This window comes from Micrasema longulum, unplaced genomic scaffold, assembly GCF_059751315.1.
Source record: "Micrasema longulum isolate JH-2025_06_02 unplaced genomic scaffold, ASM5975131v1 h1tg000708l, whole genome shotgun sequence".
NCBI lineage: Eukaryota > Metazoa > Arthropoda > Insecta > Trichoptera > Brachycentridae > Micrasema > Micrasema longulum.
Window position 1 is genome coordinate 570,754 of NW_028277904.1, and position 21,648 is coordinate 592,401.

The window sequence follows — 21,648 nt, forward strand, 5'->3', positions numbered from 1 at the left end:
ATTATATATGACTTACATTATTTTGATTTATTTTATTTACTAAAAATTCTCGAAGGAATTTCCTTGTTACTAGGGTGTAAAATAAGCGTATTTTGAACAAGTTTGATACAACTTTAATTGAGTTAAATGCGCATTAAACTGATATTGGACACTGCTGCACTTGTTAAAAATTGATGACTGGGGTTCTGTCATTTACAAAAGTCAGCTGGAGGAGAAAGATACTCACTTCATTTTTTTCTATACCCAATAAACTATTGTTATCTCAAATTCCATTCAAACGCCTTCAATATTAGCATTTTACTTTTTACCAATATTATTAATTCTCTTGTTTTTATTATGTTAACCTGCTGTGTACATTTAAAAAAAGTCTAGCAATTAATGGAGATGATTTATAAATAAACTATAGATTGATTGTAAATACTAAGAGGTATATGTGACTTGCTGTAAATATGTGAAAAAAACACGACATTGGCTACAAATAAAATTAAACGTTTGTGGGCGGCTTAAAATTTTTAGTACCTATCTACATGCATTTAAGAAAAAATATTTTTTCTCCACACTCAATACTAATATACTATTTTGACGTTACGTTTGTCAGAATCGATGGAAAAAATTGTTCTACTGACATTTGACATTGTTTTGTATATTGTGTAAGGAAATAAAGTATCTTCTTATCTACACCCGCAACATCATACGTTAAATTTCAAATGTTTCAAATAATCTTTCCAAGATATCAGTCACAAAAATTAGTAGTGTTTTTTTGTCTGCTAATTTATCCAGCTGGAGTATGGAGCACCGCCGATTACTTGTCAAATCCAGATTTGATAGATAAAATTGTTGAATATCCAGACGAAGCTTACGATAATTTGGATACAGATTCTGCAGATTTTAATCCTGAATCGAGTGCTTTTTTCCCAGTTTATGACCCTAAAACTAACCGAATTCGAAGGTCGAACCAAAACATTTCTATTTCATCGACAGAAAGTTCTAAAATAGAACTTTTGTCGTCTACAGCGGGTGACAATTCGAGCGAGTCTGATTTCCACTCCAATATAACTGTGATATCTTCGAGTATAGCAACCCGTAATGTCTCCACGTCCACTACTCCCGCCTACCCGGTCCTTCCAGAAAAAAGTTCCGCAGAAGAAGAGCACAACAGTTCGATGTCTATATTCTTTGTATTGTGCATTCTGGCACTGGGAATATTACTTATCCACTCGATGCTGCAGACCGGATTCACCTACTTACCCGAAAGTGTAGTTATTGTTTTTCTGGGTGGCTTAATCGGTTTGATTATAAATCTAATGTCTACAAAAAACATAGCTAATTGGAAAAAAGAAGAGGCATTTTCTCCAACGGCATTTTTTCTTGTTTTATTACCACCAATCATTTTTGAGTCTGGGTATAATTTGCACAAAGGTAATTTTTTTCAAAATATCGGCTCTATTTTAGTGTTTGCCATTCTTGGTACTGCTATATCGGCATTTGTGATCGGGGCTGGCGTTTACCTGCTGGGGCTTGCTCAAGTGGCATATAAACTTAATTTTGTGGAGTCTTTTGCTTTCGGCTCTCTCATATCAGCAGTAGACCCTGTAGCGACCGTCGCAATTTTTCACGCCCTGGATGTGGATCCTGTTCTCAACATGCTGGTATTTGGAGAGAGTATTCTCAATGATGCCATCTCCATCGTCCTTACTACCGCAGTATTGGACACAAATGAGGTTGTAATGTCAACGGGAGAAGCCATTTTATCTTCTCTAAATAGATTCTGTTTGATGTTCTTTGCATCGGCTGGTATTGGAGTGTTATTTGCCCTCATCAGTGCTTTATTACTTAAACATGTAGACTTGAGGAAGAATCCATCGTTGGAATTTGGAATGATGTTAGTATTTACATACGCTCCCTACGTGCTTGCAGAAGGAATACAATTATCAGGTAAGCCATTGTTTTTTTTTTAAATTTATGTCTAATTTTTTTCCTGAAACATGTTTGCATTGAATATTTTAATTTTCTTATTGCTAGTTAAACTTTAAGCCATTAAAAAAAAATTACACAAAAATATTTATGGGTTAAAAAAAATATATATTGTTGAAATACATAATTGTATACAATTATTTTATTGCCCTTGTTTGTCTTTGCTACATAGTTTTGTAGGATTTTGGTAGTTGAGAGGGTTGGAGTTCCTACCCCAGTTAGAGAAGACACGAGGTTGCTGTTTGACGTTTATTTATTACATGGCGAATAAGATACAGCACTTGGTTATGTATGCACGAGCGTAGCGGCGCTGATGGGTTGAAGAGACTGCACTTCAACTACATGCTGGAATTGAGTGACTTCGTCGAGCTGGTCTGACTGACTGAACTGAACTTGTTGGGCTGACTGACTGTACTGACTGGCGTTGCCACGCCCTGTAGTCTCTTTATAAGCGACGTTCCTTTGTAATCAATTTCTTCATGGTAGGGATGATGTGAATGTATTGCAGAACGATGCTCCCGATTTATGTGCAATACTCTTAGAGTTGCATTATAATGTTGTATAGAATTCTATAGAAAATGATGACATTGCTTTCTTCGGTCATCACACTATTTCAGGTGAAACGTTTTGCATGTGCGTGTCATGGATTATGGACCATGAACCCTACAGTTTTATGTTATTTTTGTTCAGTTACTTGTAAATATGTTTTTTCATTTGACTGTTGTAATTGGCTTAGGCCGTATTTATTAGAAATAAATAAAAAATATATTACATAAAATAGTAACATATCCCAAACTCCATAAAATCGAAAGCTCTCTGTTAAGTTAGAATACAACAGAATAGAAAGTATAAATTCCTTGTTACTATCTGAACAACACGCAGAACTGTGTGTGTGCACCATATTATGATTAATATTTAAAAACTGGATGTTATTAGATATTTGTATATAACCACTTACTGACTTTTCTATGTCTACCGGTTTCGAGATGTACCCATCTCTTTGTCTGGACACCAACTAAACCAACATGCAATACATCTTCACCATAGTTGTTGCACAAAAATACAAAACCAACACGACATGCATTTTAATAAGTACATGCACTGATTAGGACAAACATGCACTGATTAGGTTATGAACATGCACTGATTAGGTTATGAAAATATTTTATGTTGTGGGAAAAATAGTTGTAAAAAATGGGAGGGGTTGAAGGGAGGGGCGTGAGTTTAATAGGTATAGGGTGACCATTACAGTGAAACATCGTATAATGGGCTTTTTTGAAAGGTTTCAAACCAAAAGAAAACACAACCTTTAAATGTAACATATTGTACAATGTTTCATTGTAATGGTCACCCTATACTTATTAAACTGACACCCCTCTCTTTTTTAAAAACTATTTCTCCCACACCATAAAATATTTTCATAACCTAATCAGTGCATGTTTGTCCCCATCAGTGCATGTTGGTCCTAATCAGTGCATGTTTGTCATAATGAGTGCATGTCGTGTTGGTTTTATATTTTTGTGCAACAACTATGGTGAAGGTGTATAGTGGGTTTTGCGTGATGGTTTAATTGGTGTCCTGACAAAGAGACAGGTACGTCTCGAAACCGGTAGATATAGAAAAGTCGGTAAGTGATTATATATAAATATTTAATAACATTTAGTAAAATGTTTGACCACAAAATTAATGCTTCAAATATTAATTATAATAAATAATCATTTTATGCAATGTCTTGCAGCAGTCTCCTGCAATGGGTTCTTCCCCTAAACAAAATGCGATTTGGAATATTTCTCCTGAAGATGGTTTTTGTTTTGGAGAACTTAATATATTTATCCATCACCTTGAACACTCTTGGGGCCACAAAAAAAATATCTGTGCAAAAATCGTACTTGTTTTAAGATATCCAGTCATTTAAATGACAGGAAAACCTTGTGCGATCATTCTCCTGAGATCTCCTCTTGTAGTTGCATGACCCGAAATGCGTCAACGACTCTTTTATAAACATTTGTTTATTATCCAGTACCTTCATGAATTGGAACAGTGTCTCAAACTGTTTTGGATTAATGTATTTCTGTCGTGATACAGGCTTACCTAGTTTAAGACAAATGGAAGAATATGGAACTAAATGCATATAAGTTTTCATTTGTAATAATTTATTTAATCAATAAACGCCCAGCAGACTCTTACAATAAATAGTTAAAAGTACATAAAGCATTATAGAAAATAACATGAAATAAAATCATAACTATTACACAAAACATGTAATTAATTCTAAAAAAAGAAAAAGGAAATATACTAAAGATGAGTAAAGAAACACATTAAATAGAGGAAAATTGAGGGGATGGCCATTCAATGGATAGGATAGCTGTTTTCTTTGCAGCAGGAGTGGTGTGAAGCAAGTCCAACAGCTCAGCATAATTATTAGTAGTTCTGTGGATAAGTGCCAGGAGAGAATGGTGGGTGAAGTTTGTCCTTATGTCCTCACACTGGAACATGTGGAACAATATACATACTTACAATTATTAGGCTTTATTTATAATGTATTTTTAATGAGTTGCTGTTATTATTCTGAAAATATTATATTTTTGTATTTTTTTAGGAATAATGGCGATTCTTTTTTGTGGGATTGTAATGTCACATTATACTCATTTCAATTTATCAACTGTTACACAAATAACTATGCAGCAAACAATGAGGACATTAGCCTTCATTGCAGAAACTTGTGTATTTGCCTATTTAGGGTTGGCAATATTTAGGTGAGAACCTTTATAATTTACCCATTTGTTTATAGTTATCATGTACCTACACACTTTTTAAAGTAGTCAAGTCTAAGTAGATATTTTTTGAACTCACTTGCTTTATAATGTTATGGATTTGTTTATTTATTTTAGCTTTAGACATCGGGTCGAGCCAGCCCTTGTTATTTGGAGTATATTCTTGTGTCTACTCGGGAGAGCGTGTAACATTTTCCCACTCGCAATTCTTGTAAACAGATTTCGTGAACACAAAATTACCAAGAAGATGGCATTCATTATGTGGTTCAGTGGTAACTATTTTTAATCAATAAATGTATAATATATTTGTAACATCAAATAACATTTGTAACACTATTTTTTTGTTATTTGAAATTATGTAACTTCAAATCCACCAAATAACAAAAACAGTGTAAGCCACTCTCCAAGCACAAGAGCTAGTTTCTTTTTAGGAAAGTTACAGTTTTAAGATTAACTAAATATATAAAAGTAGATTGCAATAGAAAAAAATCATGTATTATTTTATGTAAACAAATTAATAAATAAAAAAAGGCGTATTACAACAGCAGAGATGGAGAAATGAATATAGAAGTCTAGGCATTTACAGAGCTTACCACTTGCCATTGGCTGGCTTAACATTTACCATTCTGCCTATGTTTTAACATAATTATTTATTAAATTCTTCCGTTTTTCGGAATCTAAAAATCTGAAACATATGAATATATATTTTTTTAGTCGTCATTTATTAGAATAATTGTTTTGTTTTCAGGATTGCGTGGTGCCATTTCATATGCTCTCTCTCTGCATTTAGGCTTCTCCGATGAAACCCGACATGTGATAATTACCACAACACTTATAATTGTATTATTTACAACTTTATTTTTCGGAGGATCCACGATGCCACTTCTCAAATTCTTACGGGTAAATAATATTCCCCCATTTCTATACTGGATTTTGAAATTAAAAAAAAATCTTCTGTACACTGTACTTGGCGGGCTTATTGCTGCATAACAGTTTATTCTAACCCACCAAAATTATAAGTTTTGAAAAAAAAACACGCACATTAACATTGATAAACAATATTAAAAAAAAAAAAAATTTCACAAATATTTACACAATAAGCTAAAAATTAAAGTCCCGCTGAATTGTAAGCATAAAACTCGTCAGCAAGTTCTTATATATTGCTTCGATTGTTTCATACTTAACACATAAATCATAACTGACATAATACAATTTTGTCTGTGTCAGTAAAACGGTCCATAATCTTTCAGCATTATTAATTATATAAGTAATGATTAAATGAATAATGACCTTATTTTTCATATCGTCCTCAAGACTTATTACTTAAGTAAGTACTTGATTTTCAAAACAATCTAATATCTTTTTATATGTCATCAGTAATATGACAATACAATGTTACGAATATTTATTGTTAAAAGATGTGAATATTTTTTCCATTTTTCACTTTGATACATCATATCATTAGATAATTTTTTCGTATATTATGAAAGTAAACCATAATTCACCAATGATTTATTATAATTATTAAAATATGTTGTTTTAAATTGACAGTTCGAAACTTTTATCCACTTATTTTGATGACTTACTGTGTTTGTAAAGCATTTCGATGTGTTATTTTAGGCCAACAAGAAGAACAAGAGATCTCGATCCCAAAGACGCCGTAAAGAAGTTTCTTTATCTAAAACAAAGGAATGGGGACAGGCTATTGATTCTGAACTTTTGTCTGAAATTACTGAAGAGGAAATGGAGGTATAAATAGATTTTAATGACTATCTTTGTAAAATTCAGTACTTATTGAAGTACAAGAATAACAGGATAAAGTTTGTTTTTTCAGCATTTAGTTTGTCGGATAACATTTTTAATATATATATACATATGTAATGTAATATATATAAATAAATTATTATGTTATATATATAAATTATTAATAACATGTTGACATGTATTATTATATAACTTTTCTGCATTCCATTTTTTGACATGTATAAATTTTTATCATATATATTTTTCTATTATTATTTTGTATATTGTTTTAATTATTTTGTATATTGTTTAATATGTTAATAAGTGTTTTTGATTTATATATAGAAGAGTCCCAACTTAACACGCGATTTTCTAACAAGTCGGGACATAAAATAAATAAATAATTGTGCTCTATGATAAAATTGTGTATTTTGTACATTAAATAAATAAATTAAATAAAACACTTTGTGTACCACACACGAGTTTCATGTTAGAACACAGTTAGTTTCAGGTATTCCAAATGAGGAAGTACAGTGGTTTTTTATATATTTTTTATTTGTTAATAGACTATTAAAATAATGCATTTTTAAAAAAAAAATTACATATCGTATTATCAGTGCTATGATTTTTTAAAGTTTTGCACTCCTGAAATTACTCCACATGTGACATCTCAAGTTCTCTTACGCTTCTTCTCGGTCAGTTCTGCCGATTGGTTCGTTGATGGTAAGTAAACCGGAAATCTTCCACAACTCTCTTATCATTAGTTGATTCATATGAACTAGTGACGCCGTTCAAAGTGGTTTGTTTTTGTTGAAATATTTTTTTGTACATTTTAAAAACTTTGCTGCATACTTGAATGCTCTAGTTTTTACTGTGCTAATCTAATTTTCCGTAGGGCTGAAGTTCCTCATTACCCATCATCAGGGCTGGTATTCCAAACGCTCTCGCGGCCGTATTATCTCGTGTATTTATATACAAAATACACGAGAAAAACTGTTTTCTCGTGCCGCGAGAGTGGTTTAGATAGCACTTCAGATGTAAATAACCTCATGTGTGGTATATAAATATCTATGTACAAAGTGTTTTATTTTATATTTATTTTTAAAAATTTGATTTTTAGTTAAAAAAATAAGCAGCATGGAAATGATTTCTCATGCTGTTTTCTGATAATATTTTATTGATAGATCTAGAGTAAATATATGTAATATTTTCCAGCTTTTATATTGACTGTTTATATTAAACAAAGGATAAAACACACTTATTGCCCAGTATGCTGAATATGTTTTAATCAAATAAAATTTTAACATGTAAACAAATGTCCGTTTGTTCATAACTGATGTGCTACTTTAACATCACTTTATAGGTGATTTATTATGAGAGTGGAACTTATTAAATATTTATGAATTTCTTGTTGTTTTGTTATGAGCGAAAAAAAATAAATTAATTGCCAAATATGTAGCATGACCTGATGCTAAAATATTTTGTTGATTTACATTATGTGATTGTATATTTTATTTTTCAGGTAAATTTTTCACAATCAGCAAGAGTCAGAGGTTTTGCAAGATTAGACCTGAAGTATTTAATACCATTCTTCACTCGCCGATTCACTCACCAGGTATGATTGATAAAAAAAGTTTTTATTTTATTTTTTATTTACGGGCATTGTCCATTTATACAGTTCATGGGGATGAATATTACAAAATAAGAACTGTTAAAATCATTAAAAAAGAAGCATTAAAAAACATAAAAGACATCATGACAAGATCTGGACTATTTATTTAGTGCTCGTTTAAATCGTTGTAAACTTAAAAAAAAAAAAAACAAAAAAGTCCAGACCTTGTCTTGAGTTAACAATATGACAATTAAGGCCATAGTTTGTTCTATGCTGAACGATGAACAGTACTTCATTGTTTCTCAACCTACGAGTCAAAATATGGAATTTTACCTGTCCCAGTAACGATGGCACATCGATTATAACATTTAGTATGCCGAACATATATATGGAGTCAATATTAGTTCTATGTTTTTGTAGACTAGAAATATTTGACATTGACTCCATATCAGCATATGAATTGTTGCCTCTCTCTAGTCCAAGCATTCACGCTACTTTTCGAAGCAAGCGATGTTGGACTGATTCAATGTGATTTATACGGTTCACATAGAATGTCATGTTATATGCTAAAAAATCTATGATTTATGCCAAAACTGAAATATTTATTTAAATATTGGATTGTCAAATTAATATCGAGTTTGTGAAAATATTTCATAAATATCAATGAAAAATATTTAATAAAATAAATAAAACAACTTTGTTTTTAACCACTATTTTTTTTTTTTTTTTCCACCGACCGGTTTCAAAGCAAACAAGCTTCTTCGTCAAAGTTTACGTAACTAATGAATTGATTCCTTTTTTTATTTTTATCATGTTCACTAAATACTACACGTGGACCTTTTATAGAAAAATATTTAGGTCACTCCAGTCGTATTTCAAGACAGAATTTTATAATAACTTATTAAAATGTGTTCCTTTTGTAATCATGCAGATTTATCTCAAATTATTTTACCGATTTATTTATTGTATTAAGCTGTACAGCATGTACATACAAATATCTGTGGCTTTGATCTAAAAGGGCTAGTATCAGATTTCGAAAAATATCAACCTCATTCGTTATACTAAATCTATATTTATATTGTTCACATAATTCGAAGTAATGCAATAGTGTCAACTAATTATGTCTTACATAATTATTTGACACATTTTCTGTATACGTTCATACTGGGTAAAAAAATTCATGCATACAATTTTTTCATAGGAATTAAAAGATTGCAAGAGCCAAATGACAGACCTAACCAACCAGTGGTACCAAGCTATCAGGATTTCTCCAGAAAGAGAGACTGATGATGAAAGTGTTCCTCCATCTAATTCCAATTCCCAGTCCAGCTTGCAGAGAAGTGCTTAGTCTGATATAACCTAAAACCTGTTAACTTAAAACTTATTTATAATATAAATCGTTGCTTTAGTTCGTTTTTGTCCAAAAGACCATTTTGATCAAAATCGAGTTAAGTGTACAAGAGTTTTGAGAAAGCATTTATTTATAAAATTTTCATGAATTTTTTTTTTTTTTTTAAGTGTAAGGGGTTTTTTAACGAATTTTGTCTCAAGTTGTGGTTATTATTTGTGCCTATTTTTTAGAAAAAAACTTAAAAGCTATATTTCTGCAGATATGGGTTTTGGTCTGTTGGATAAAAACGAACTGAGGCGACGAAATTATGATACATTATAATTATCTTCGTGTTACTATATTCACATTGGTACTTATGCCTATTGATAAAGTATTATATTTTTGTATATCATACATTATGTATTTACCTAAATGATCTATCCTATTTTTTAAAAATCCTATCACCTCATCTTTGGCTCTAGCCAACACCACCTGTATGTGGTGAACATAATAAATAAATAATAGTTTTATGGCATCTACATGCCGATAGCGTATTGACATTAACCAGAAGACATTTATAGGGATCATATTAAACAAACATCATCATCATCATTCCCTTTCTGCACCTAATGGTGCATAGGGCTCTGCATTGGTACACCAATCGCAGTATATCTTGATTATTTTGATACATGAAGGTGAGATGATCAGTCTTACGCTTCAGGTACCAGTCCTGGGACTATGAAATATTCTAGTGTAAAAACACCCTTTTAAATAAATATTTCATATTACCCATGTCGGGAATCGAACCCGAGACCTCTTGCATGGTAGGCAAACGCGCTGGCCATTACACCAAGAGGCCGACAGATTGAACAAACAACATCAAAATAAAGTCATTTGTTAAAAGCAGCTCTCGTTTACTAAATTATATTATAAAATATTTTTTAATTTGTGTACAGGTAATTTTTAAATACACGGGAAGCAAAACTTAAGGTTAGTTGAAAATAATATTTTGTACGTATATAAATGATTTATTGTCATTTAGAATATGTGTAAAAATTTTATCTATGTAAATCATACCAAAGCTCCTTAAAACTCCTCAAGTATTCTTTTAAATAATATGTATAACTTTAGTACATTAGTCACATTACAATTCTTTAAACTATTGCTTAAGGACAATGCTGATGTTCTGTAACAAGGGGTTATGAGTTGAGCTTTTGTGAAGGATTGTGGAAAAAATTATTTCAACAGAGAGGGAAAACATTTTTCGAGAAGGGAATATGAAAGTCTAGGCATTTACAGGGCTTATGACCTGTCATTGGCCCTTTTAAGTGGCCACTTTACACACTGTGTAACATTCACCATTATGCCCATGTTTGAACATCCACATTTCCTCAACTCTTCCATCTGTTGATTTTTGTGAAGTAAAAGAGCTGAGACCTTTATCACGCGGGTGAAATTCATCCGGCTGAACCAAATCACCTACTAGGCAACGCTTGAAAACAATTTTCCAATTTTAATACTTCTTCTTTTACCAGGTAGTTAATTCAACAATGTTTGAGTCCGAGGGAGGTTCCGATGTCTTGCAGGGTACCTGCTGGCACAGCGCGGGTGTAAACTGTGCAACTCGGTTATAAGCTTAGACTATACCCTGTCTGCGTAATCTATAAGTGCGAAAGCACTACAATTAATGATATGAATCATAACACATATGGTATGTCCAAATACTTGCAGACTGGCTGGATTTTCTCCCTATGGAGTTATTCATATTTAAATTTATTTCATACAGGGCTTATAGGTCATAAGCCCTGTAAATGCCTAGACTTCCATATCCCCTTCTCAAAAATGTTTTTTCTCTCTGTTGAAATAAATTTAAATATGAATAACTCCCTAGGGAGGAAATCCAGCCAGTCTGCAAGCATTTGGACATGCTCAAACATTGTTGATTGTGGAAAATTTGTTTTGGCATTGAAAGAATAAACACACATTCTTCTGAAAGCAAAACCTTTTTTATTTTAAGCAAAATTCATGCGAGATACAGTCGTAAATCATGCGTCATTGTAGCTATTACATAATATTTCGTGTTACAGTAGCTAACTACAATTTTACCATTACTATTAATCTAGTTTTACAGATACGTGATATTTTATAATATTTCAAAAAAACTTTATCCTAGTCATCAACTTTAGCAACACATGTAAAATGTAAAATTTAACCTAAAATAGTTACAAAAATAAACTTTGAATGAGAACTTTCTTTATTTACCTGATTCAAAGCACTTAATGTTACCATTTTACAGACCACTTCTCGATTGTTCTATTGCTATTTAAATAGTTTAAAGCTCAATCTATGATTTGCTTAGTAATTAGTTATGTGTATCTTCAACTCAGTTAGTCATATTAAATACGTTGTGTATAACCATCCATCCTTATTTGTAGTATTAGAACATAAAAGTATTACGTAATTGAAATATGTGTATTTATAATTTTATCATTACATGTACCTATCAATAATTATGAAATATGAAATATTTTATATAACACATGTTAACTAAAAAAATAATATTTCAAGTATTACATTAACATATTTATATTTAAATCGGTGCAATATATTATGTATGTTTTGTTTATTTGCAAACAACATCTGCTGTGGTTAGTCTAATCTTTTTATATTAACTCTAGAAATATATTAATAGTTTATGTTTATAACGAACTATATTGCACAAATCGATAAATAAATGTCAGAAGCAGCCATATCTGCTTTTTTTTGGCACTAATTGTTCACAGTTTTTATTTATTTAATTAGTGAAAATATTGAAATTGAAGTATTAGCAACACTTAGGACAATTAGACAGTTTTTATAGATTGATTGTGGAGTAGGATCATTTTTATATTCAATGCAGGTTTGATTCCGTTTATTTATTGGCTTGCGATTGCCAATTGGATCATCAACATCAACCTATTATGCATTTTATGATAATGGTTAAATGTAGGCTAACACCAATCGAGTATTAATCGTCGTTTGAAATATCGCTTTACTATATTGTCACACAAAAATAAATGTGTTTGGAAAAGAAACATCCTTATTTTTTTACTTTTGAAAATATTTTTTTGTTGCAATTGAATTATGTAATTGGAAATTTGGCATTTCGTAGAATCCAATCTTTTTTTTTTTGCTGGATTCTTCTTCTTCAGCCTTTTTCTCTCCGCTGCGGGACATTGGCCTCTTCCAAACGTTTCCACTCCTTTCTGTTCCCCTCTTTTTTCAACCATGCTCTTCCCGCTATTGAGGCGATGCGTCTGCCCTTATTTTTTGTGGATTAAATAGCAATAAAAACAATTGTTTTTACGGAATCAAGTTTGAATTATTTTTTCAATATTGTTGTAATAAATTACGGTGAAAATGACAGTTTTTTTCATTTTTGTAAATAATTGTTTTGTGTGGTAGGTAAACACCTACCATGGACTTAAAACTTTAAAATAATATTTATGTATCTATTTTTTGGTCATTAAGAATTAAGGTTGTATCTTATGATTAAACTCTTATGTATACAACAGATTACTTGTGATATATGGTACTTCTTACTATAATTTAACTAGTTTTATTTCTAAGTAAAGTGCCAGAGTATTGGTCCAGTTTGAAAAACACCCCCTATTTTTATACTTTTTGTACAGTTTCACATGTTTATGAGTATGCTGTAAATATTACTGTAATTTGATAAAATCATGTTGAATTTAGTATTGTATGTAAATTAATTATAATGTTCTTTCTAATATAAAATATTTATATGTTGATAGTTAATTTTATAATATTATTTATAAGAATGGAACCATTATGTGTGCATTAGTATTTTAAAATATAAATAAATTGTGTCACTGGCAAAACAATATAACATTTATTTTGTGTACCTAGAAAATTAATCTACTCAGGTGTAAATCAAGTAACACTTTTAGCAAAATTTACTGGCCATTTGAACAATTATATCTGCAGTTTTCTTTTTTTCTATGTATATTATTGAATAAGAGATTTCTTAAAACACTATTTTGTCAGTGTATGTATATCGAGCAGATAAAAATATTTATATATATACTAAATAGCTGATCAGTTACCAGTTTTTTCAATTTTATTCTGTAAAGAAGATTAATTTACTTTTCAACAAAGAATAATAGCAAATTAGCAATTTTCCATTACATTTGTAATAAGAAAATATATAAAAATTAGTGACTTTTATAAAATTATTACAGTGTTACATATACCCTTTTTACCAAATCATGCAGAAAACATCCATCACATGAACAACAAAATCTAATTTTGATTACTCATAATTTATGCAAGCAATTCATAGTAACTGCGAACAAATCAATCTTCTCTAAAAAGTTTATGGATTGAATTTCACTGACATTTCTTAGTAGAACTGCATTATAACAATAAAAATATTATATTTAGTTTTATTCCTCTTTTATTTATGATTTTCACCAGTGACCGGGTTCCGTTGTGACCAACATTGTCAGACATGTGAACTTTAAATAAATCTCATTCCTGAACATTTAACAAACTAAAAATTCTTACTGCTCTTCTTTTGAATACATTGGTATAATGAATCCATACAAATACTTTTAAAGGTAGGTACTATACATAGATTAGTCAAACTTTAAATATTGATAAAAAAGTTATTTACTGGGATAAACAAACCTTTTGAGTCAATCACCGAGATCAAATGTATCACTGTCTTTATTCTTTCTTAAAAAATATAAAGTAGTACTACAGAAATCATTTTGTAATCTGTTTATCAATAATATGTTAGTAATTTATCATCATTCTCTTATCTGCACCTTTTGTTGCACGGAGTGCTGGATTGGTACTCCAATTGAAGTGTATCACCTTCAAAAACACTCGTCCAGGGATCTGTTTCTTTTTCATAAACCACACCATATTATGCTCTCTCCTCTGAACTTTTTTTTTATTATAAGAAGAACAGAGAAGAGAGAAATAATCTCTCCTCCTTTCCTTTTTCCTCTTTCCTCTGTTTTTCTTTTTTCCTTTTTCCCAAAAAAGGAAAGGAGGAGAGATTAAGGAAAATTTATAATTCATATTTGTGCTACTAATTTTGTGGATTTGTATTGTTTGTGTTTTGAGAAATTAGGGTTTGAACTTTGAACTAACTAACCCCTTATTTGTCACAAGATTTTATGAAATTTATTGCCCTGCAAATTGTGTAACTCAAAAAAAGCAATTAGGATAATTAAGAAATTATTTTATTTTGAAAAAATGTGGAAATTATTACAGATGCAGATATTTGAAAAATTATTTTATGTGGATGGATAAATCTACTGGATAAACTATTGCCCACAATCCATAATTATAATATATCTACATACAAACATAAATGTTGTAATATTATTATGATTGAAGTTTGTAAGTGAAAATTCTAGGTGGAAGTTCATTGTAATTTATTATATAGATAAAAGACGAGTGATAGTCTCAAAGATGTCGCGAAAGCGATGAAACCGGTCTCTGGATTTTCCAAATTTGTGGATTAAAGTATCACTCGTCTTTTATTTATATAATAAATTATTATGATTGAATTTTGTTATATGTTTAAAATCTGTGGCATTATGATACAAGCTGATATGTCTGTTTTTGATCATACTGCGTATTCTCCTAATTTATATAAAATGTTTTTTAGTGAAGTTAAAAGAATTGTTTACGGACCAGAAATGAAATTGCAAGATTAACCTTCTATATAATGCAGAAACTCTTATGCAACCGAGATCTGAGACTAAGCACAAGAGGGAGAGCAATAAATGCTTGTGTGTTGTCAGTGATGCTGTATGGAGGGTTGGACTCTCAAAGTCTTAACGATGAACGAAATTGAGGCCTTCAAACTTTGGTTGGGCGGAATGTTTCGAATCTCATGGACTGATCATGTCTCTAATGAAGTGGTTTTAAGCATCATGAACAAAGAGAGGGAGTTACTGACCACTGACAAAAGAAGAAAAACCTCATACTTTGGTCACATATTCCGCAATGAGAAGTATGCCCTTCTCCAACTTATTATGGAAGGAACGATAGAGGGTAGGCGGGGTATGGGACGGAAAAGAGCATCATGGCTCAGAAATTTCAGGCAGTGGTTCGGTGTGCCGGATACAGCAGCGCTGATTAGACTGACCCAGGATCGTGATGACTTCAGAATAATGGTGGCCAACCTCCAGTAGAAGCGGCAAAAGAAGAAATGTAGTTGAAACTTGATATGCTAGTCATTATCCACACAAAAGAAATATCGTTTGAACCGACCTTACTACCGACCGCACTTACTAATCAGATTTTTAACAGCTCAATAAAGTGAATATTTCTTCCCCATCGACTAAGGTAAAATGGGCATTAGGCATGCATATTAGCTTAAGCCATAACGCCACAGAAATACTTTGCTTGCTAAAATCTTGTGTATTTATTAAAATTTAGTACCTATGTAATTTTATACTGTACATGGTATTACAAGATAACAAAATTATGAACCCAGCACCATTTATTTTTTATATTTTAGCCAATCGACTGGCTAACAAAAGCCCTTAGGGATTGTTACTAATAAATGTATGTCATCTGAACCTTAACTAGACTTATCTAAATAGTGGAAGAAATTATTTGTCCAAAAATTAACATTGTCCAAAAACCATTTAAAGTGTTACCATTTAATTAACATTGAAAAAATATTTAAATGTGTGTTTTTTATGTCAAACTGTAAAAAAATAAAGGATGTGTACTATGCAAAATTAGTATTTTTTTTATTGCATAATAAATTCCCCCCCTCTAAAAAAGAAAATAATATTTTTGGAAACATCATTGTTTCCTTATATACACTCAATAGTGCATAGGATACTGCATTGGTACACCAAACATAATGATAATTCGTAACATGAAGGTAGGATGATCAGTCTTACGCCTCAGTGCTAGTCCGGGGACTATAAAATAAAGCACTCCCTCCACATACTAGAAAAACCGGGTATAATTATATTGAAAATTTCTAGCGGTGCAGTGGTCATGAAGAAGCAATATATTATATATATTTTTTATTTATTTATTTCACATAAAACTTTATGTTTTTTCTATTCTTTACTGGGCATAACCCGTGTCGGGGCATTAATTTACATAAGGTATTTTTATAGTATGTTCTAGTACATAATAACTCCGCCTAGCGAGAAAATTAGTTTGCGAAAACGGTCAATTAAAAATGGTTTCTTTAGAATCGTTATTGAATTACGACAGAAAAAACAAGAAATCTCAAAGGGTCAATTGTACCACGGGGATATACGAGTACATACTACGATGTACCGTCACAACCATCCCCCAAAAATTGCTTCAATTGTCCCCTTAATGTCATTTTGTTTAAATTGCTAAAATTCTCATGAATCTCAACTCGATGCTACATGAATATAATTGGAATATAGAGCCAACAACAGTAAGAAACGTTTAATCTGACACTGAATAAAAAAATATGTCTCGAATTTGTGTTATGATCAATAATATTAAGTGGAAAAAACTTACTTTGAGTGCAGTTGTAAAAATGTCTCCTCTCTGTCACAGGCGTCCATTTCGCGCTACGTTTTCGTGTGGCTGGCAGTTTCTCGGGACGTGTTCTAGCATGTTCCTGACCCGGGTGTGCGGGGTATGCAGGATGGGGTTGCAGAGATATTCGCAATGGTACTACCGTCCCCTGCTACAACCGTCCCCGGTCTACCCTAAGGCTGGTTCGCGTTTACCAATATTTCTCAAATCTGTTGTGGTTGGACGGTCAATAATAATCCATACTAATATTATAAATGCGAAAGTTTGTTTGTCTGTTCGTTTATGTTTCCTTCACGTCGCTACAGATCTACCGACCGACGTGATTGTTTTGCGTAGGGACAGTTGGAGAGCTGAAAAGTGTTATAGGCTGCTTTTCATCCCGAAAAAAATATCAATACCTTGGGAAAATTCTAATGCGAATAACGATGCTACGTCGCCATAGACTAACCGACCGCCGTATTTTTTGCATAGCGATAGTTGGAGAACCGGCAATCGATACAGGTTACTTTTTATCCCGAAAAATATATCATTCCATCGGAAATATTTATTTTGCTCAACGACGAAAATGTGTTACTTCAAGCCCTACGGGAAATTGGATGCAAAAAAATGTTTTCTTTCGCGCTGTAATAATTAGAGCATTAAATAATTATATGGCAGTTTCTTGAAAATGTACGAAAAAAATATTCTAATAAAAACGAACTAATTTTAACGATGTCATTTGTTCATATGAATCAATTAATGACTGTCTTAACAGTTGTGGAAGATTTCCGGTTGACTTACCGTCAACGGACCAATCGGCAGAACTAACTGAGAAGAAGCGAAAGAGAACTTGAGATGTCACACGTGGAGTAATTTCAGAAATACAAAACTTTAAAAAATCAGAGCGCTGATAATACGATTCATATATATTTTTTAATTGGCTTAGTTTAATAATCTATCAACATTTTTTCTTTTTTAAAGTGTATGGATGGGTGCGTTGATTGATTTGAGGTCAAAGAGAAAGATGGATTACAATTGAAATTATTTTTTGAGTAGATACACACGAGTTACATCCTTGCAATTTTGTACAGAAGGAATTTACAATATCGAACACTGGCGAGGAGCTTGTGGACGGACGACACGAAATGCCAAGATGAAATGTGTATATTCGTTCGCTGCATGACGTTTAATTACTTGTCTGAGCTGACGTTGCGTCGGGTTACGCGTTGCGAGCCAAAACGGTGTTCGGCCCTGCCAACTTTACGGCTTGATGGTGATGATCTCCACAATACCACTAAACTTCCTTATTAACTCATTTCTCAATACCTCACCAGCGAACCGCGGATAAAAACTGGTGCAGTACTCTCGATATAATCCGGCTCCTTATTCCTTTGGCCCTACCAGTAAACCGACGTATTTATACAGGCACCCAAGCAAGTAGCTCAGAATACATACAATAAAACCAAGCTTCTGTCGTTTAAATGCGCCATTATTAGTAATTTTGAGTAATCGGGCAGTGCTGCAGTCCGATATCTGCCGGATTACCGAGAGATTAACCGCTAACTACAAATGTTACGCGATTTGCCTACATCAAAGGAGCTGTCTTACAATCTTCGTCTCTCAGTATAACTTTTAGCGCCCGCTACTTAAAAAAAAACATTTTTCCTATCGACAAAATTTCCTTTCAATAATTTTATTTTTCACAAGGAAAAGTAGCGTTACTTGTGTTGAAAATGGTTGCGGCCTCCGTGCTGTAGTGGTTAAGACACTTGACTCACGCACGGAAGGTTCCGGGTTCGATTTCCAGTGAGAAGACAAAAAATAAAAATGTGATTTTTCTCAAGCCTGGGCGTTCTGTGACATAATTCATCACTATAGTTGGACCTCCTGGCCTGTTGTGATGCAAAAAAATAAAATAAATGAAAATCCTCGGTAAATCTCTTACTGTCTCATCGCAATACAAATTCTAGACTATATTCCCGAGTGAAGTAATAACGTAACACAATTTTAAGCGATAAAAACTTATTTTACAAGACTGTCAACGGTAATTCATAAAACGTCGTGACTTTTGCAAATATTTATGTACTGTTCGTAAACGAAATGCATTGTAGTTTTTAGTAGTCGTGGATAACTCTTTCGGTTACGTTTGGTTATATAAACTGGTATTCTGTCTATCGAAGTTTATTTTTCAACATGATATTTTTGGAAAAGCTCTTAAGTTCCTCATGTTTATTATAAAGGTAAATATTTACTATTAAACCATACACGGTTACAATATTTATTAATTGTTGTTATCTCAATCGTTGCCTCTGTCAATCAAACATGTAATTTATGTGCCCGCGACGATCGTGCCCATTTGTTTTTTGTTACTAATTTGACAAATAAAATAGGCGTAAAATGAATACTACGATAACAATATTTATGTATTTGTGTTATGAAATACAGTACTTTATATTCTGATAATGATGTGTGACAATTAAATTCAAACTGTACAAAAAAAAAACACAGGTACGGGATTAATTTAAGTTAATTATTATATCAATCAAATTATGTAGGCATTTGGAAAAGTGTCATATTATGCCGAACCTGCTAAGATTGCAATACATTAATGACTGCGTAATATTGGCAATAGATAATTTAAATATTTCACCTTCATTTTAGATATTCAGTCGACTGGTGATACGATGGCTGCTGTTAGTCCTGGGTTGCTGGGTGCTCGTCACTCTGCTGACTCTCGACCTGCGGCTCTCCCGCCTGAGGGGGCCCCGGCCCTACCTGGCTATGGCCCCCGTGCTCCGGGTCGACCAGAGGAAGCCACCCACAGAACAAGAAGAAATTAGAGAAATATCCAGACTCCTTTCAAACTTTCCGATTATATTCAGCCAAGAGATGGAAAACCGTCGAACTAGAATGTATTACAAAAACTTCTCTTGCGCCTTATTTCCTTACATTCTCGATATCCACAACCATCAAATTTATTGGCAAATACTGCGAATCGATAACGTCGCCGCATTTTATCTTTATAACGCGTATTACGACTCTAGAAAGTTATATCCTTCGGGCCCCTTCGTGCGTATCGTGACGATGGCTAACGAAGGCGCCGTAAGTGTCCCGACCTACTGCCAGATATGGTTCGATAACGAATACGAGCCCGCGGTCGTCCGATACTACGAGTACAAGCGCATCGGGGGAGGCTACGTTCCCGGAGAACTCCAGCCATACCTCGTGAGCTGTCGGATTCCAGAGGCCAATCGGATGATGAATCCGGCAGCCGTCTCTCTAGTTCAGAACACGTGCGAGAATGCCACTAACCTCGTGCGTGTGACGAAAAACGTCCCCAAGATGAAAAAGCATTTTGCCGTATGCGTGAGTGGGCGGAGTTTGCTGAAAGATATATCTCCGAGATTGATCGAATGGATGGAACTTCTCAATTTATTAGGAGCTGATAAAGTTTTTTTCTATAATCTGCAGTCTCACCCGAATATCACCAAAGTGATGAACTATTACGTGACTTTAGGAAGGGCCGAGATCAGTCCGACTAGCCTCCCCGGGGGCAGACCGAATTTACCTTTATTTAGACATTATTATCTCTCCCAGACCTTCAATCTGCAACGAAACCTCGACATTCTCCTATACAATGACTGCTTTTACAAAAATATATATTCCTACAAGTACGTTATTTCTTTGGATTTAGACGAAGTCGTCGTGCCTTCGAGTGACTATACTTGGGATTCTCTGATTCGCAGAATACGAAATATTCCATCCGTGAAGAAAGGATCCCATACCTCCTTCAATATTCGCCATGTCTATTTTCTAGACGAGTTTCAGCGAACTCGGGGATTGGATTACAACATTCCAGATTTCATGCACATTCTTCAACATGTTCACCGCTCCAGTAATTTTACTCCTCAGATAGCATACTCTAAAGCCTTCTACGATACAGATTCAGTACTAGCTCTGCACGAACAGAGTCCCACCGAGGACAATGCTAATATCGATAATTCGTTTTACGTGAGTAAAGAGAACGCTAAACTGCACAGTTACCGAAAAGACTGCATCGATAGACTGAATCATGAATGTCGAACGATCGAAGGAAATTATGTAAAAGACGATGTAATTTTGAAGTACAAAAACGAATTGGTTCATCGTGTCATTTATACACTTAAAGTGCTGGGATTTATATCCCAAAACGTTGTTTAGACTTAGCGTAACCATTTTGTATAATTATTTTAAGTTGTCGTTTTAGGTAACATTGTATTTAGCGTAATAAAATATTTAATTCTTTAAATAATTTGATTCATTAAGACGAAATAAGTGTCGGCAAGTACTACAATAAACAGAAAAAAAGTAGGAAGATACCTTAAAAAATAATTAAAATATTTAAACCTTATTTTCAATCAATTAACCTACCCAAATAATGCTTGCAAAGACAAGAAATCAGCCAATTGTTGAGTAATATAAATATTTGGTTTTTTAAAGTTATTTTTGTTTATTGAATTCATCCAATCAATTAATTGTAGGATTATATATGTTGACGTCAAAATAACATAATACGTCACGGCTTTAAGCTGTTATCAACATAGTGGCATCAGAAGCAAATACTATAATATAATGTACACAAGTGTTCATTTTACTGTATTATCGTGATATTTATTTTATATGGGTACCTACTTTCC

General features: G+C 32.7%; 2 protein-coding genes and 1 long non-coding RNA gene across 3 annotated transcripts; 2 read left to right on the forward strand and 1 right to left on the reverse strand.

Annotated features, from left to right (window-relative positions):
• Positions 1 to 599: 599 nt before the first annotated feature.
• Positions 600 to 9,585, forward strand: Nhe1 (Na[+]/H[+] hydrogen exchanger 1). The gene is made up of 7 exons (XM_088229805.1): positions 600 to 1,935; positions 4,574 to 4,730; positions 4,866 to 5,020; positions 5,497 to 5,648; positions 6,369 to 6,497; positions 8,014 to 8,106; positions 9,305 to 9,585. Exons 1-7 carry the CDS (start codon positions 708 to 710, stop codon positions 9,449 to 9,451), a joined length of 2,061 nt encoding a protein of 686 aa, XP_088085931.1. The 5' UTR covers positions 600 to 707; the 3' UTR covers positions 9,452 to 9,585.
• LOC148279533 (uncharacterized) lies at positions 4,117 to 6,428 on the reverse strand. The gene is made up of 2 exons (XR_015822845.1): positions 6,335 to 6,428; positions 4,117 to 4,460 (listed from the first exon to the last, which is right to left on the reverse strand). It is a non-coding gene; the product is annotated as an uncharacterized LOC148279533 (long non-coding RNA).
• A 6,758-nt stretch (positions 9,586 to 16,343) lies between the features above and the next one.
• LOC148279534 (uncharacterized) lies at positions 16,344 to 20,983 on the forward strand (the record flags this gene model as incomplete). Its single annotated transcript, XM_088229775.1, has 2 exons — positions 16,344 to 16,349; positions 19,634 to 20,983. Coding segments are annotated over exons 1-2 (1,356 nt in total), but the record flags the coding sequence as incomplete, so codon positions are not given.
• Between the last annotated feature and the right edge of the window lie 665 nt (positions 20,984 to 21,648).